At 35.1% G+C, this 15,854-nt stretch overlaps 1 protein-coding gene across 6 annotated transcripts in view; it reads left to right on the top strand.

The window, feature by feature from the left end:
• Positions 1-15,854, top strand: part of U2SURP (U2 snRNP associated SURP domain containing) — a 53,646-nt gene that overhangs the window by 16,221 nt on the left and 21,571 nt on the right. For 3 of the 6 annotated variants that reach the window (XM_032258612.1, XM_032258575.1, XM_032258593.1), the window contains exons 7-17: positions 2,586-2,653; positions 3,215-3,309; positions 3,984-4,019; positions 4,104-4,186; positions 5,148-5,313; positions 5,504-5,715; positions 6,626-6,669; positions 9,827-9,931; positions 10,975-11,041; positions 11,118-11,281; positions 15,389-15,551. In XM_032258612.1, coding sequence (XP_032114503.1) covers positions 2,586-2,653; positions 3,215-3,309; positions 3,984-4,019; positions 4,104-4,186; positions 5,148-5,313; positions 5,504-5,715; positions 6,626-6,669; positions 9,827-9,931; positions 10,975-11,041; positions 11,118-11,281; positions 15,389-15,551 — 1,203 coding nt within the window. The remainder of the gene's footprint in view (positions 1-2,585; positions 2,654-3,214; positions 3,310-3,983; positions 4,020-4,103; positions 4,187-5,147; positions 5,314-5,503; positions 5,716-6,625; positions 6,670-9,826; positions 9,932-10,974; positions 11,042-11,117; positions 11,282-15,388; positions 15,552-15,854) is intronic. The other 3 variants (XM_032258604.1, XM_032258583.1, XM_032258619.1) reach the window with 2 other exon arrangements.

Raw genomic sequence — 15,854 nt, 5'->3', positions numbered from 1 at the left:
AGTAGAGACGGGGTTTCACCATGTTGACCAGGATGGTCTCGATCTCTTGACCTCGTGATCCACCCGCCTCGGCCTCCCAAAGTGCTGGGATTACAGGCTTGAGCCACCGCGCCCAGCCTAATTTCAGAAAATTTTTAGCACCCCAAAAAGAAATCGCTACCTATTATCAGTCATTCCCATTTTTTTTTTCTATTGACTTCAGTTCCTGACAACCTACTAATCTACTTTCTGTCTCGATTTGCCTATTCTGGACATTTTGTATGGATGGCATCACACAACATGTGGTCTTTTGTATCTGACTTCATTACTTAGCATAATGTTTCATCGTTCATCTTTGTTGTGGCGTGTGTCGGTACTTCATTCCTTTTTGTGGTGGAATAGTATTCCATTTTATGGACATACCATATATTGTTTATCCATTCATTACTTAATAGATGGATATTTGGATTGTTTCCATCCTTTTTTCTGCTATTAGAACTAATGCTGCTGTAAACATTCATGTATGGGCTTTTTTTTTGTGTGAACTTATGTTTTCAGTTCTCTTGGATATATATACACACACACACACATAAACTGAGAAGTGGAATTGCTGGGTCACATGGTAACTGTGTTTAACCTTTTGAGAAACTGCTAGTTTTCCAAAGTGGTTGTACCACTTTACGGTCCCACCAGTAATGTATGAGGGTTCCAGTTTTCTCATGTCGTACTCTTAACACTTTGAGACCATGACCAACAAGGTGAAACCCTGTCTCTACTAAAAATACAAAATTAGCCGGGTGTGGTGGTGCATGCCTGTAATCCCAGCTACTCCGGAGGCTGAGGCACGAGAATTGCTTGAACCTGGGAGGCAGAGGTTGCAGTGAGCTGAGATCGTGCCATTGCACTCCAGCCTGGGCAACAAGAGTGAAACTTCGTTTAAAAAAAAAAAAGGCCGGGTGCAGTGGCTCACGCCTGTAATCCCAGCACTTTGGGAGGCCAAGATGGGCGGGTCACCTGAGGTTGGGAGTTCGAGACCAGCCTGACCAACATGGAGAAACCCCATCTCTAATAAAAATACAAAATTAGCTGGGCGTAGTGGCGCCTGCCTGTAATCCCTGCTACTCGGGAGACTGAGGCAGGAGAATCGCTTGAACCCGGGAGGCGGATGTTGAGATGAGCCGAGATTGCACTATTGCACTCCAGCCTGGGCAACGAGAGTGAAACTCCGTTTCCCAAAAAAAAAAAAAACAAAAAAAAAAAAACCACAAAAACTTTTGTTTTAAAAGTTTATTTTAGTCATTTTAGTGGTGTAAAATTGTATTTCATTGTGGTTTTGATTTGCACTTGATGATATTGAGCATCTTTTCATGTGTTTATTGCCCATTTATAATCTTTTGGAGAAATGTCTATTCAAATACTTGGCCCGCTTTTTAATTGGGTTATTTGTATTTTCGTTGTTAAGCTGTAAGAATATTTTACATCTTCTTGAGTCAAGGTTTTTATCAGCTGTGTGATTTACAAATGTTTTCTGTTCTCTGGGTTGTCTTTGCACTTTCTTGGTTGAAGCATGGAGGTTTTAAACTTTAATGGAGTCCAATTTATCAGTTTTTTTTCTTTCTTACTTATGCTTTTTGTGTCATAGCTAAGAAACCATCACATAATTCAGGGTTATGAAGATTCATTCCTGTGTTTTTCTCCCAAAAGTTTTATAGTTTTAGCTCCTGCATTTAGATCCATGAACCATTTCGAGTTAATTTTGGGACATTTAGTAGATGGTATAAAGTAGAAGTCCAACTTCATTTTTCTACATGTGGATATTCAGTTGTCCAGACACCATTTGTTGAAAAGATTATTCTTCCCTATTAAATTATGTTGGCACTTCTAAAAGAAGGATTCCAGAAGCAGCTTAAGAAGCAGTTTTAAATGAGGATTGCAAAGATTTTACTTACTGTTCCACTAATTGATGTCCTCCAAAGGTGATTGTTTTGAAGAGTGTGCATTTTTAGCAGTTATTTTTCCATGGCAGTTCAGTTACCACTTGTTCATTAATTTCCCTGACTGGTTGTCATTTTAATTGTTTAATTATATTAATAATTTAATTGTTTACTATTTTGGAGCAAGGGGAAGGGAAGTTCAGTCATAACAAAAGCATTCTTTCTTTCTTTCTTTTTTTTTTTTTTTTTTTTTTTGAGACGGAGTTTCGCTCTTGTTACCCAGGCTGGAGTGCAATGGCGCGATCTCGGCTCACCGCAACCCCCGCCTCTTGGGTTCAGGCAATTCTCCTGCCTGAGCCTCCTGAGTAGCTGTGACTACAGGCACGCGCCACCATGCCCAGCTAATTTTTTGTATTTTTAGTAGAGACGGGGTTTCACCATGTTGACCAGGATGGTCTCGATCTCTTGACCTCGTGATCCACCCGCCTCGGCCTCCCAAAGTGCTGGGATTACAGGCTTGAGCCACCGCACCCGGCCAGCATTCTTTCGTTTTAATTTAAATAATTAGAACATATAATTTGTACTGAAATGATATAAAAAGGCTCTTATTGAATCATTAGTTTTGCTTAACCTTTTGTTTGAAGTATAACTTGTCGTACGTATCTTTTATAGCCACTTAAAAAAGGAGAGAAAGAAAAGAAAAAAAGCAATTTGGAGCTCTTCAAAGAAGAATTAAAGCAGTAAGTTTTATAATGTGGAGAATAATTATCATAGGTGTATTGAGCTGATACATAAACAGATGCAAGTATAAAGAATATACTGTACCAGTTATTGTTAGCCAATTTTCTATGAGATTGTTTTAGATATTATGATGATATTTTGTGGGGTATCTTTGAAAATAAATTAGCATTTAATCCAGCACCTGGGTTGTTTGCATTATGAAGATTCAGTTCAATTGATGTATTTAACGTCCAGAATCCTGTTTGCAGTGGAAACAGTATACTCACTAGGATGGGAGTGAGGGGCAGTCAGACTTAGCAAGAAACAAATTCAGTGGTTTTAGTGTTGAATTTCCTCCTCACCTTTAAAGTAGGCTTTGTATTCCATTGGTAGTGTGATATATCAGAAATTTCTTCATGGTTGTAGTATAGCTGAGGGACTCTCTAACCTTGGTTATCAGTACCAGTATTTAGTTACATATATTTCTAGTTATTTGATGATAGTAATTTGATAAGTGCTATTCATAAATGTGAATGAATAAATTTTGGCTCCTTTTAAGTGATTGTAAATATTTTCAACAGAATTCAAGAAGAGCGTGATGAGAGACATAAAACAAAAGGCAGATTAAGTCGATTTGAACCTCCTCAATCAGATTCTGATGGTCAGCGTCGTTCTAGTAAGTGACATTTATTTTTAATGTGTATGTTTTTGATTAATTACAGTAGTTTCCACCTTATCCACGGGGGGTTACATTCCAAGGCCCATCAGTGGATGCCTGAAACCATGGATATGTACTATCCTTTCCCCTACATGTTTATAGCTGTGGTAAAGTTTAATTTGTAAATTAGGCACAGTAAGAGATGAAGTAATAGAACAATAAGTAATAGAACAATTGTAACAATATACTGAAATAAAAGTTATGTGTAATCCCAGCACTTTGGGAGGCCGAGGTGGGCAGATTACCTAAGGTCAGAAGCTTGAGACCACCTTGGCCAACATGGTGAAACCCGGTCTCTACTAAAAATACAAAATTATTCAGGCATGGTGCTGCATGCCTATAATCCCAGCTACTTGGAAGGCTGAGGCAGAAGAATTACTTGAACCTAGGAGGCGGAGTTTGCAGTGAGCCGAGATCATGCCATTGTACTCCATCCTGGGCTATAGATGGAGAGTCTGTCTCAAAAAAAAAAAAAAAAAAAAAAAAAAAAAAAAGTTATGTGAATGTGGTCTTTTTGTGTCTCAGAAATATCTTACTGTACCTTGGGTAACAAACTGGGAAAAACAGACAAGGATAAGAGGGGACTACTGTATTCTAAAAACTAGTAATTGTTTTCTTTCCTCCCTTTTAAGTGGACGCGCCTTCAAGGAGAAATAGATCATCTGGTGGTAATACAGTTTTTTGCTCTTTTTATCGATAAATTGTCCCAACTTTGTATTTTGCAGGTTATAATTATGTTTTTATTTCCCCAGTTCTTGATGATTACGCACCTGGCTCACATGATGTAGGAGATCCAAGCACTACTAATTTATACCTTGGAAACATTAATCCACAGGTAATATTGAGTAAGATGAATGTTGATACGCTTTATGCTTTTGGAAGAAAACTACTTTGTCAGTCAAACAAATAAAATCAAGATTCTGAAGCTGGCAAATCTGATGGAACTGGATAGTCTAGAGTTGTCTTGTAAAGCTGAGACTTACTGGTATGGCCCAGATTGTCTTGCCACATATTCTTGTTTCCTCTTTTGGTAACGAGATTGAACTCTGAATATGCAGTGTTTTACTAGGTGCTGATTTTATTATTAAATAGAGTATGACCAGTGATGAATCATATTTTGAGACTATCCACTTCTGATGCATACTTGTTTCCTTGTGGAATCCCTTTTTCTTCTCATAGTAGCAAACTAGTATAATAGATAAAATTTTATATTTTAATTCTTTTCCTTCATTGATGCTGTTGATTATGTTAATGGAGAATGTAGTAGTGGTAATACATGTTAGGCTGTTAATAAAAATTATATTTTGCATTTTTGCTATTTGTTTTCTCTGCCTTTGATTACATGGGTAGTTGAGTGTTAGAGGGAGAACAGATGATTAGATTCTCTTTTTTCTTCATTGTCAGTAAATATTTCCTCCTTAACTTAAATGTACTAACCACGCCTGCTTGAAAAATGTTACTAAGTGCCTAAATAAATCATTACTATAAAACACCTTACTTAGATCCAGGACCATGCAGCAAAGGAAGATGGGGAATAAAAGTGATTTTGATTTCTCCATCCACTGAGCTGCTCCACCCTGGCATCTTAAATAAATAAACCAGAATATTTCTAGTGTGAAATGATTTATGAATGCCCCACACGGGATTTTACTTGTGTAGAGTTCCTGGTACTTGAATGGAAAATTGTAGCATGTTGCTATGTTGCTTTTAGTTTTGTAAAAACTACTTTGTTTTCTGAAAATAATTTTTTCTTTTCCCTTTTTTGCATAATAAAAATCTTTTATCCCTTTTAATAGATGAATGAAGAAATGCTGTGCCAAGAATTTGGACGATTTGGACCGTTAGCCAGTGTGAAAATTATGTGGCCTAGAACTGATGAAGAAAGAGCCAGAGAGAGAAATTGTGGCTTTGTGGCCTTTATGAATAGAAGAGATGCTGAAAGAGCTTTAAAAAATTTGAATGGTAAGAATGATTTTATTAACCATTTATAAAATTCAGATATTTCTTTGGTTTGGAAATGTATTTACAAAAACTAGGAAGGAATGGACCTGAAATGGAAGGGCTAAAATTAATATTATTTCAACTTACCAGAAAAGTTTTATTTGGAAACTTTTGAGAGTTAACAAAGTGACCTTTCATTTCTTTCTTGTAGGAAAAATGATTATGTCTTTTGAAATGAAGTTAGGTTGGGGTAAAGCTGTACCTATTCCTCCACATCCAATATACATTCCGCCTTCTATGATGGAACATACGCTTCCCCCACCTCCATCCGGACTGCCTTTTAATGCGCAGCCTAGAGAGCGGTTAAAAAACCCTAATGCTCCTATGTTACCACCACCTAAAAACAAAGAGGATTTTGAGAAGGTAATTTAAAAAATGGACATAAGCCTGAATCTAATTTGTAAATACTAAAGCTGTGGTAGTATTTCTTTTCAACAATTTTATAGAAAAAGTGTGTGTAATTCTTTTATGGCAACTTTTAAAGAAATAAGTAGATGTGTTCCCTGCCTTAGCCCATGGAAACCCTATGTTTGAAATACTGGGTCATATTTTTATTTGTGGCTACCATTCCTTTTTTGACCACTCGTTAAGTTTTTTTTTCCTTTGTCCAGTGTTGTATCCAGATTTGCTTAAGTGTAGTATCTAAATTTACTTTGTTCTGAGTAAGTGATACTTTATATTTGGTTAAGTGACATTTCAATTAGAAAGACTTCCTAAGTAGTTATTGTTTGGATGGCAGTTAGGTCTGAGGTATTAGAATATTTGAGAAGATTTACGTGGTTTTTAAAAAAGTTAATCTAGTAAAAGCAAAGGGTGAGTATTTTCTTTCTAGTAAACATAAAACCAACTTAATTTCAAGTTAAAAGAATTTGTTGGTTCTATTATGAATTAATTACACTTAAAATGACAGGGCTGGTTTTAAAGGCTTGGGAACAAAGTAGCGAACTGTATGGTCAGGCAAACAGTTAATTATTTCACAAATTAAAATCTTTATCTGATAATTCTCAGTGTAGTACCTATTTCAGTGCATTGGTGTGCATTCTGGCAGGAATGTTCTGATTCTTTGCATTTGGTGAACATTTATTGTTCACTGAACACATCCATTTGCATTTATGTAATTGCTTACTGTATAATGACTTCAAATGCAGTGATTGCCTGCAAAACTTGTGATTAGATATGTAGTATTTTCAATGCATATGTATATTTTTGCTTGTTACTTGTTAACAATACTCACATATTCTATGTTTATTATCTGATGTGACTTCATATACAGACTCTGTCGCAAGCCATAGTCAAAGTGGTTATCCCAACAGAAAGGTACATGTTTTTCTTTATTATTACTGATCTAAATATAGACAATATCCCCTTCTGAATTTAAAAAGAAATGGTGTTGAGGAAAAGGTAGTATCTTGACTGAGCAATGGTTCCTTTCCAGTAATTTTTTGGGGGATGTGTCAAATTTAACAAACTTTTGTATACTTTGAAATTTTATGTCAATACCTTTTTTGTTTTTATTGTTAGCACTGTAGGGAATGTTTATAGTTTGAGTAGTTAGAATGTATTTATTAGCTCTGATTTGGAGTCGTTGGTCTAATAATGATAGACTATTGCAATGGGAAAATAGGTGTTTTAAATGTATCGTAAATTTCAGATTACATTACAGTTTGACCCAATCTGTTGTTAATTTTTTTTGCTTTCTGAACTATCTGCATTTAATATATAACCTTGGTTTGAGTTCTCCTTACTTAAGGCGTAGCTTTGTGGTTTTTTTTTTCCCCAATTGATTTTAAGAAGAAATTCCTGTTATTGTCATGAACACTGGACATACTAGAAACTTTCTTTTCATGATAACAAAGATATTTGGAATTCTTTTATTTTCCTTTCTTCCTTTTTTTCTCTTTCAACACACTATATTAAAGCAGAAGAATTCATGCTATAGGTATGCTCTTGCTCAGTCAAGCTAAGCCTTTTCCCAAACACAGGAACACAACACTGGTTGAATAATAAATGAACACAAAAGAATACCAAATTCTCTTTGACATTGGCCTTGGTGAGCAACACCAGCTGAACTGTCTGCGGCAGCGGGGGACCAGGAAAACATCATGGGATGGATTGGGAAAGTATACAGTTTTTGACCAGACATTGGTACGATCGACTCCAATAAATGTGGTTTTATTATAACTGAGAGACAATTTTTTTTTTTGGTTGTTGTTGCCCAGAATAAGATAACTACCATTTTATAATGAAATAATGCACTTTAAACATATCATCTTTTTGTACTACACTGTTTTATTCTAATAGAAAAGTCACCATTTCTAAAATAAACACAATCCCTTAAGGAAGAAGAATGTGATTACAGTTCTTTAGTAATCTTGAAGTCAAGTTGTAACAATTAATTGTCAGATTTTGATTTTAAATAATCATGAAACATTTTAAAAATACTTAACAAACTTTTAATTTTCTAAAAATAGATTTATCAGTTACAAGCCTGTTTAAAACTATAGTGGATATTTCACCACTGATAAAAACATTCACAGAATAGTATTTTTGTAGCATTCAAAAAAAAGCACATATCTAGTAGTAGCTTTACATGTGGCTTAGCTTATTTTTAAACAATATTTTGAGAATGCATTTTGCCGAAAATCTTCACTCACCATTAGGATGAATCCTTTGTTTTTAAACTTGTTAAACAATTTTTATCTATCTTTAATACTGAAGTCAAGTTGCTTTTGACTTAATTCACACAAGTTTCTGGATGTGTAACATTTGTTCACTGAGTAATTAGTCTTATACATAAAATTTCCCTTAGCTTTAATTTGGCTCATATCAGTGGGAGTTTTGGAATTGAATCATAACTTTACATTATCTCCCTTTCTTCAAAATAATGTCATTAACCATATGAATGCTGAAGAACTGCATATTTGCAGAGCAATTACTTCTGTGAAAGAAAAATAATTTTTAAATTAAAAATTAAGCAATGCTTTTAGTTTTTTTGTTTTAACAATTTGAGGTTGAATTAGTAGTTTCAAATGTATAATTTCCCCTTTTTAAAGATTTAAACTGTGATGCAATTTTTTTTTTACTTCCTTTAGGCTTAAATTTTTTTTACTATGTACAGATTTTCTTTGAAGTAGGTTTGCTTGAAAGCTATGAGAAAATAATTATAGTCATCATGAGATAGGTGATTTTCTTGTTCATGTACTCTGAAATAGGGCATTATAGGGCCAAAAAAGTCTGTCTTGTTTTGTAACTGTATATTTATTTACATTCTAGCAGTTATATGAACGTAATTTGAGCTGGGAATGCTGAAGGTGTAATTTAGTGTGTGCCTTGTACCAAGAGCCAATATCCTTTTGCTTTTCCTGATTGTTATTTGCCAACTGTATATGCTGGGGGACTGGTGAAATAAGAAATCAAAAGCAGCTTATAAATAAGCTGAGTCATTTTTGCTTGACACCATGATCAATGTCCAAAATTATGTTTGGAGTCTAATAAAGTATCACAATTTAAGGACCCAGCCTCAGATTTTAAAAATAAAGACTTACAATGAGTTCAGTCAGTAAAATGACTGTACTAAAAAATTACTCACATGTGTTTATTTTTGGCAAAATATTGGAAAGTAATTGTTACGGAAAATGGGAAGGACATCTCATCATGTGCCCCATTTTGCAATATTTTAGAAAGAGTAGTACTCCATTCACTTAAGGCTTTGGCAACATAATTTCTTTGTTGATTGATAGTGTATAGGCATATCAATCTGTTGTTTTGGAGGGAAAAAAGTAATATACAGGCAGAATTCTCCATTTCATGAATTGTGAACTAGTTTGAAGTGTGGTCCAAAGGGATGTTGCCTCATTAAAGGTCAGATTTAATAAAAACTCCATCTGGTATATGTGTACCAGAAAAACACAGGAGTCGGATGGATTTTTTTTTTTTTTTTTTTTTATTAAATCAGGCCTTAAACTTGTTAAATAGTTTTGCATTTTTATATATTATAGCCATGGTTATAACATTTCAGTAGCACCACAAAAGTGCTTGGTTTAGGAATTTTTTTGTTTTAAACTGAGATAGTGTATAAATTTCTAGATGGATATAATATGTAGGCTCTTAAGTTACTGATTTTATATATTAATATTTGCAGCTTTCCAATTAGTTGTGATTTATAATTTAATGTTTTGCTTTTGGAAAATAAAATTAAGTGACATTTAGAAAATTAAATATTATTATGAGGCTGTATTGTGGTTTCCTACCCTCCTTCACCTTTCCATCCCCTCCCACTTCCCTACTCCCACTGCCCCACACCCTCTTAATGCACAAGGCATTAACATATGCTCCAGGTTACTTTTTTGGTATTAAATTTGGTGTTAGCCATCAGAATAATCATTTTCTGCACAATTATAGTAACTTAGGTCAAGTGTAGTTTTATATAGTGGTAGGTCTGAATCCATTTTCTTTAACTGTGTTGTTGTTGTAGGAATTTGCTCGCCCTGATACATCGAATGATAGAGTTTGTTGTACGTGAAGGGCCAATGTTTGAAGCTATGATTATGAACAGAGAAATCAACAATCCTATGTTCAGGTGTGCATTTTTAAAAAATATGTAACATAAGATTTCTCATTTTAACCATTTTTAAGTGTGGTATTAAGTACATTCACATTGTTGTGCAATGATCACCACCATCCATCTCCAGAAGTTTTTTCATCTTCCAAAACTGAAACTCTGTAGCCGTGAAACAGGAACTCCTCAGTCCTCTGGCTCCTTAGCCCCTGGCAACTGCCATTCTGCTTTCTGTCTCTTAGGAATTTGATTACTCTAGGTAAACTCATATGAGTATAGTCATACAATATTTGTCCTTTCGTGACTGGCTTATGTCACTTAGCATAATGTCCTCAGGATTCATCTATATTATAGCATGTCTCGGGATTTCTTTTTAAGGCCAAATATTATTACAATGTATGTTTTTACTGTATTTGGTTTATCTTCAGCCATGCATTTTAAAACTACTTTTAATTTCTTGGAATTAAAAATATTTCCAAGAATAAAGTTCTAAAAGTATGGGATTAGTTCTGCAGTGGAATCAGAAGCAGTAGTAATCAGAGTAGAATGTATTGAGACCAATTTTCTGTAAGATTTTGATTTGGTTAATTAAATAGTATTGTTTTTTAGCATTCTCTAGGAGGATTTCATTATGCTTTTTCAATGGCAGAATCATAAGTGAGACACAGTTGAACAAATGAGTTTTAAAAGAAATTGCTTAATCATCTGAATTGTTACGGTACCCTAAGATACTAACACTCTTTAAGTAGTGCAAAATCACTGCTTTTCTAATTATATATTGGGAAAATCTCTCCATTGCCAGATACAGTATCAATGAAAATGATCATAAGACTCGGCATGATGCATGTCTTTTGAGTATTAATGCCAGTCACTTAGGCAGTCTAGGGCTGGGGTAAGGGAAAGGGGATAGGTATTGGATGGCAGCGGGTGAGGTTTTTAGAGATCTTTATTTTACTTATAACTAAATAGGCAAATAGTATTTTTCATTTATTTATACTTAATTGAAGATAGCTCTTTTTTTTAGAGAATATGATGTTTAATGTTTTTTTGTGTGTTTTGTTTAGGTTCTTATTTGAAAACCAGACACCAGCCCATGTTTACTATAGGTGGAAGCTTTATTCTATTCTGCAGGCAAGTAGAATCAGTTACTTTTTAAATTTTGACTCTGAGTTGTTAGACATTTATAATAACTCTAAATGTTTGTTAGGGAGATTCTCCAACTAAATGGCGGACAGAAGATTTTCGTATGTTCAAAAATGGATCTTTTTGGAGGCCACCACCATTAAATCCATATTTGCATGGAATGTCAGAAGAGCAAGAAACAGAAGCTTTTGTAGAGGAACCTAGTAAAAAGGGAGCACTTAAAGAAGAGTAAGATCTTTTTCATTTCTATTATATATTCAGATAAAACACTGTAATGGTTGCTTTAATAGTCGTATTAAGATGTTAACCCTAAAATAAATTTTTTTCACTTGTGAATGTTTAAAATAGCAACATCTTTCATGTGCTTTATAATTTTAAACATCTTAGCAAGTATAGGTGTGTGCCCTATTGTCCTTGAATTTTCTCCTGATAAAATTAGTGATGATCTCTTAAATATGATTGACTTCTTTCTTTAGCATTGGAGTACTTTAGATTCTTACAGAAACTATTTGGGGACCTCTAGAATTCTTTCTTCTCTGAATGCAATATAAAGAGGAAAAACTATCGTGTGACTAGTGGGATCAAATGTTGGCTATGCAAAGCCTCTTCATGATAATTTTCACACTTAATTTGCCATGTGTGGTGAGCTGTGAGATGGCCATCATGAAGTATGTGCTATTATTGGTCTCACAGCAATTGTACAGTGCAGCTAGTTGATTTAAGAAACAGAAACATATTTATTAAATGTTCAGAGGACATCCTATATACCTCATGGGGAAAAAAAGGCTAAAAGCATTTTTAGAGTATAGAATTAAATATATACATACCTAGTTTTATTGTGCTTTGACTCACTGTGCTCTAGAGATAGTGTTTTTTATAAATTGAAAGTTTGTGGCAACCCTATGTCAAACAAGTCTGTTGGCATTATTTTTCAAACAGCATGTGCTTGCTTCATGTCTGTCACATTTTCATAATTCTCACAGTAGCTCAAACTTTTTCATTATTATTATATCTGTTATGGTAATCAGCGATCTGTGATTGTTTTGTGGCACCACAAATTATGGTCATATAAAGAAGATGAACTTAAATAGAAAAATGTGTATTCTGACTGCTCCAGTGCCCAGCTGTTTTCCCATCATCTTTCCTTCTCTTTAGGCCTCACTATTTCCTGAGACACAATACTATTGGAATTAGGCCAATTAATAATCCCACAATGGCCTTAAGTGTCCAAGTGACAGGAAGAGTCTCACTTCTCTCACATTAAATCAAAAGCTAGAATGATTAAGCTTAGTTAGGAAGGCGTCTCAAAAGATGAGACAGGTTGAAAGCTAAGCCTCTTGCACCAAACAGTAAGCCACGTTATGAATGCAGAGGAAGAGTTTTTAAAGAAAACTAAAAGTGCTGCTTCAGTGAACAAATGATTGATTAGGAAGCAAAACAGTCTTATTACTGATAGAAAGTTTTGGTGGTCTGTATAGAAGATCAGACCAGCCGTAGCATTCCCTTATGCCAAAACCTAATCCTGAGCAAGGCCCAAACTCTCTTGAGTTCTTTGGAAACAGAGGTGAGGAAACTCCAGAACAAAAATTTGAAGCTAGCAGAGATTGGTTCCTGAGGTTTAAGGAAGGAAGCCATCTTCATAATATAAAAGTTCAAGGTGAAGCAGTAAGTGTTGGTGTAGATGCTGTAGCAAATTATCCAGAAGATCTGAGGTCACTGATGAAGGTGGCTACACTTCATTATATTTTCAGTGTAGACAGAATCGCCTTTTATTGTTAGAAAATGCCATTTAGAACTTACAGCTAGAGAGGGGAAGCCACTGCCCGGCTTAAAAGTTTCAAAGGACAGGCTAACTCTCTTATTAGGGGCTAATGCACCTGGTAAGCTGAAGCCAGTGCTCATTTACTATTCCAAAAATCCTAGGACCATTAAGAACTACACTAAATCCACTCTGCTGGTGCTTTATAAATGGAACAACAAAGCCTGAATGGCAGCATATTTGTTTATAGCATGGTTTACTGAATATTTTAAGCCCATTATTGAGACCCGCTCAGGAAAATGATTTTTTTTTCAAAATATTACTACTCATTGACAATATACCTGATCACCTAAGATCTCTGATAGAGATGTACAAAGAGAGTAATGTTGTTTTCATGCCTGGTAACACATTATCCATTCTGTATCCCATTGATCAAGGAGTAATTCTGACCTTTAAGTCTTACTTGAGAAATATATTTTATAAGGCTCTAGCTGCCATAGATAGTGATTCCTCCAATGGTTCTGGGAAGAAGTCAGTTAGAAACCTTGTGGAAAGCATTTACCATTCCAAATGCCATTAAGAACATTTGTGGGCCAGGTGTGATGGCCCAGTCCTGTAATCCCAGCGCTGTGGGAGGCCGAGGCAGGAGGATAGCTTTGAGACCAGGAGTTCAAGACCAGCCTGAGCAATATAGTGAGACCCTGTCTCTATTAAACATAAATAAATAAAAATCTTAAAAATCCATTTCAGTTTTTTCTTCGTATGTAAAATAAAGTTAACATTAACAGGAGCTTGAAAGAAGTTAATTCTAACCTTCATGGATGACTTTGAGGGATTCAAGACTTTAGTAGAGGAAGTAACTCCAGATATGGTAGAAATAGCAAGGGAACTAGAATTAGAAGTAGAGCCTAAAGACACGACTGAATTGCTGTGATCTCATGATAAAACTTTAATATTAGAGTGAGGAGATGCTTCTTAGGGATGAGCAAATTAAGTGGTTTCTTGAGATGAAATCTACTTCTGATGAAAAAGCTGTGAACATTGTTGAAATGAAAGGATTTAGAATTTTACATAAACTTAGTTGATAAAGTAGTGCGTGGTTTGAGAGGATTGACTGCAATTTCGAAAGAAGTTCTCCTCTGGGTAAAATGTTAACAAACAGCATCTCATGCTACAGAGAAATCCCCTGTGTTGAGAATTGTCACTTGATGCAGCAAACTTCATTGTTATTTAAGAAATTGCTGCAGCCACCCTAACCTTAAGCTACCAACACCCTGATGAATTAGCAGCCATCAACACCGAGGCAAAACCCACCAACAAAAATATTGTGAGTCACTGAGAGCTCAGATGATTGTTAGTGTTTTTAACAAGAGAGCATTTTTAAAGTAACATATACATTTTTTTTTGGACATACTGCTATTGCATACTTAATAGACTTACAATATGGCATGAACATAACTTTTACATGCACTGGGAAACCAAAAAACTTGTGTGATTTGCTGTATTGAGATATTTGGTTTATTGCAGTGGTCTGGAACCAAACTCATAGTCTGAGATATGCCTGTGTGACCTTTACTGCAATCTATACATCTTAATACTTGTTGCATTCATTCATTGTTTATGAGAGCATTTGCCAATGAAGTGCTATACCGTTTGAGTGTATTTGCTTTTGAAGGTATATGTTCATAATCACTGTAGTCCTAGGATTTGCAAACTCAGCTCATAGGCTAAATCTGGCTGCCTCTTATTTTGGAAAATAAAGTTTTATTGGAATACAGCTAATCCTCTTCCTTTACATGTTGTCTGGCTGCTTTGGAGCTATACCAGCAGTGGGATAGAGATCATATGGCCTGTAAAGCCTAAAATAATTATCTATATTTTTTGAGACAGAGTCTTGCTCTGTCACCCAGGCTGGAGTGCAGTGGTGCAATCTTGGCTCACTGCAACCTCTGCCTCCTGGGTTCAAGCAGTTCTCCTGCCTCAGTCGCTTGAGTAGCTGGAATTACACGTGCCTGCTACCATGCTTGGCTAATTTTTGTATTTTTAGTAGAGATGGGGTTTTACCATGTTGGCTAGGATGGTCTGAAACTCCTGACCTTATGATTTCACCGTGGCCTCCCAAAATGCTGGGATTACAGGCATGAGCCGCTGTACAGGCATGAGTCTTTTCCTTTACAGAAAAAGTTAGCCTGTCCTAATCCCAGGCAGAAGTGCTAAAGTAATAGACTTCCTTCAAAGAAGAGGGGTAAAGAACATGAAAGTTCTTCAGTATCATGGGATGGTAGCACTGGGGCATTCTTAAAGACTCTTGAAGAAATGCCCATAATTTTAAATTTACTTAATTTGTAAGCTGAAAACATCATTGAGATCTTTTAATAGTTCTACAGGATATTCTTTCTTATATAAGTTCTTCAAAAAATTCTAACAATTTTGGGGGACACAACGCAAATCAGACTTAATACATTACAGTCTTCAGATTTTATATGAGTAGATTTTAAAGAAATCAGTCAGCAAAAGCTACAATGACATTTGAAATTGCATCTAAATATTTATAAGTTAAAACAATTTATGTTCAGACAGAGGGATAAATTGGAAGAAATCTTGCGGGGATTAACTCCAAGGAAAAATGATATTGGAGATGCAATGGTTTTCTGTCTTAATAATGCTGAAGCTGCTGAAGAAATAGTGGATTGCATTACTGAGTCATTGTCCATCTTAAAGACACCCCTTCCTAAAAAGGTATGGGAATGCATTTCTCTTTATGAACATTTAATTAAGAAAAGGGGAGATAGTTGCCATCTTTTGGGATTAGAATTGGTTCCTTTTTGCACAAAGAACTTGACTGATGAAATTTTTCCCATGCAGTCTTGTGTTACTTCTGCTTGGAAATTTAGGTTCATTAACATACAAGTTACAAACAAATTGAAATGTAAATGAATTAACAAATTTCATCCCCGCCCAAGTCATGGTTGTGGTGGTACTGAGTTCATGTAACTCTTCTAATTAGTAGCCATTATTAAATTATAGCTAAACATTAGCCTT

This window comes from Sapajus apella, unplaced genomic scaffold (genome assembly GCF_009761245.1).
Source record: "Sapajus apella isolate SASKATOON/1434 unplaced genomic scaffold, GSC_monkey_1.0 scaffold4, whole genome shotgun sequence".
NCBI lineage: Eukaryota > Metazoa > Chordata > Mammalia > Primates > Cebidae > Sapajus > Sapajus apella.
This window is presented reverse-complemented; position numbering and strand designations above follow the sequence as displayed.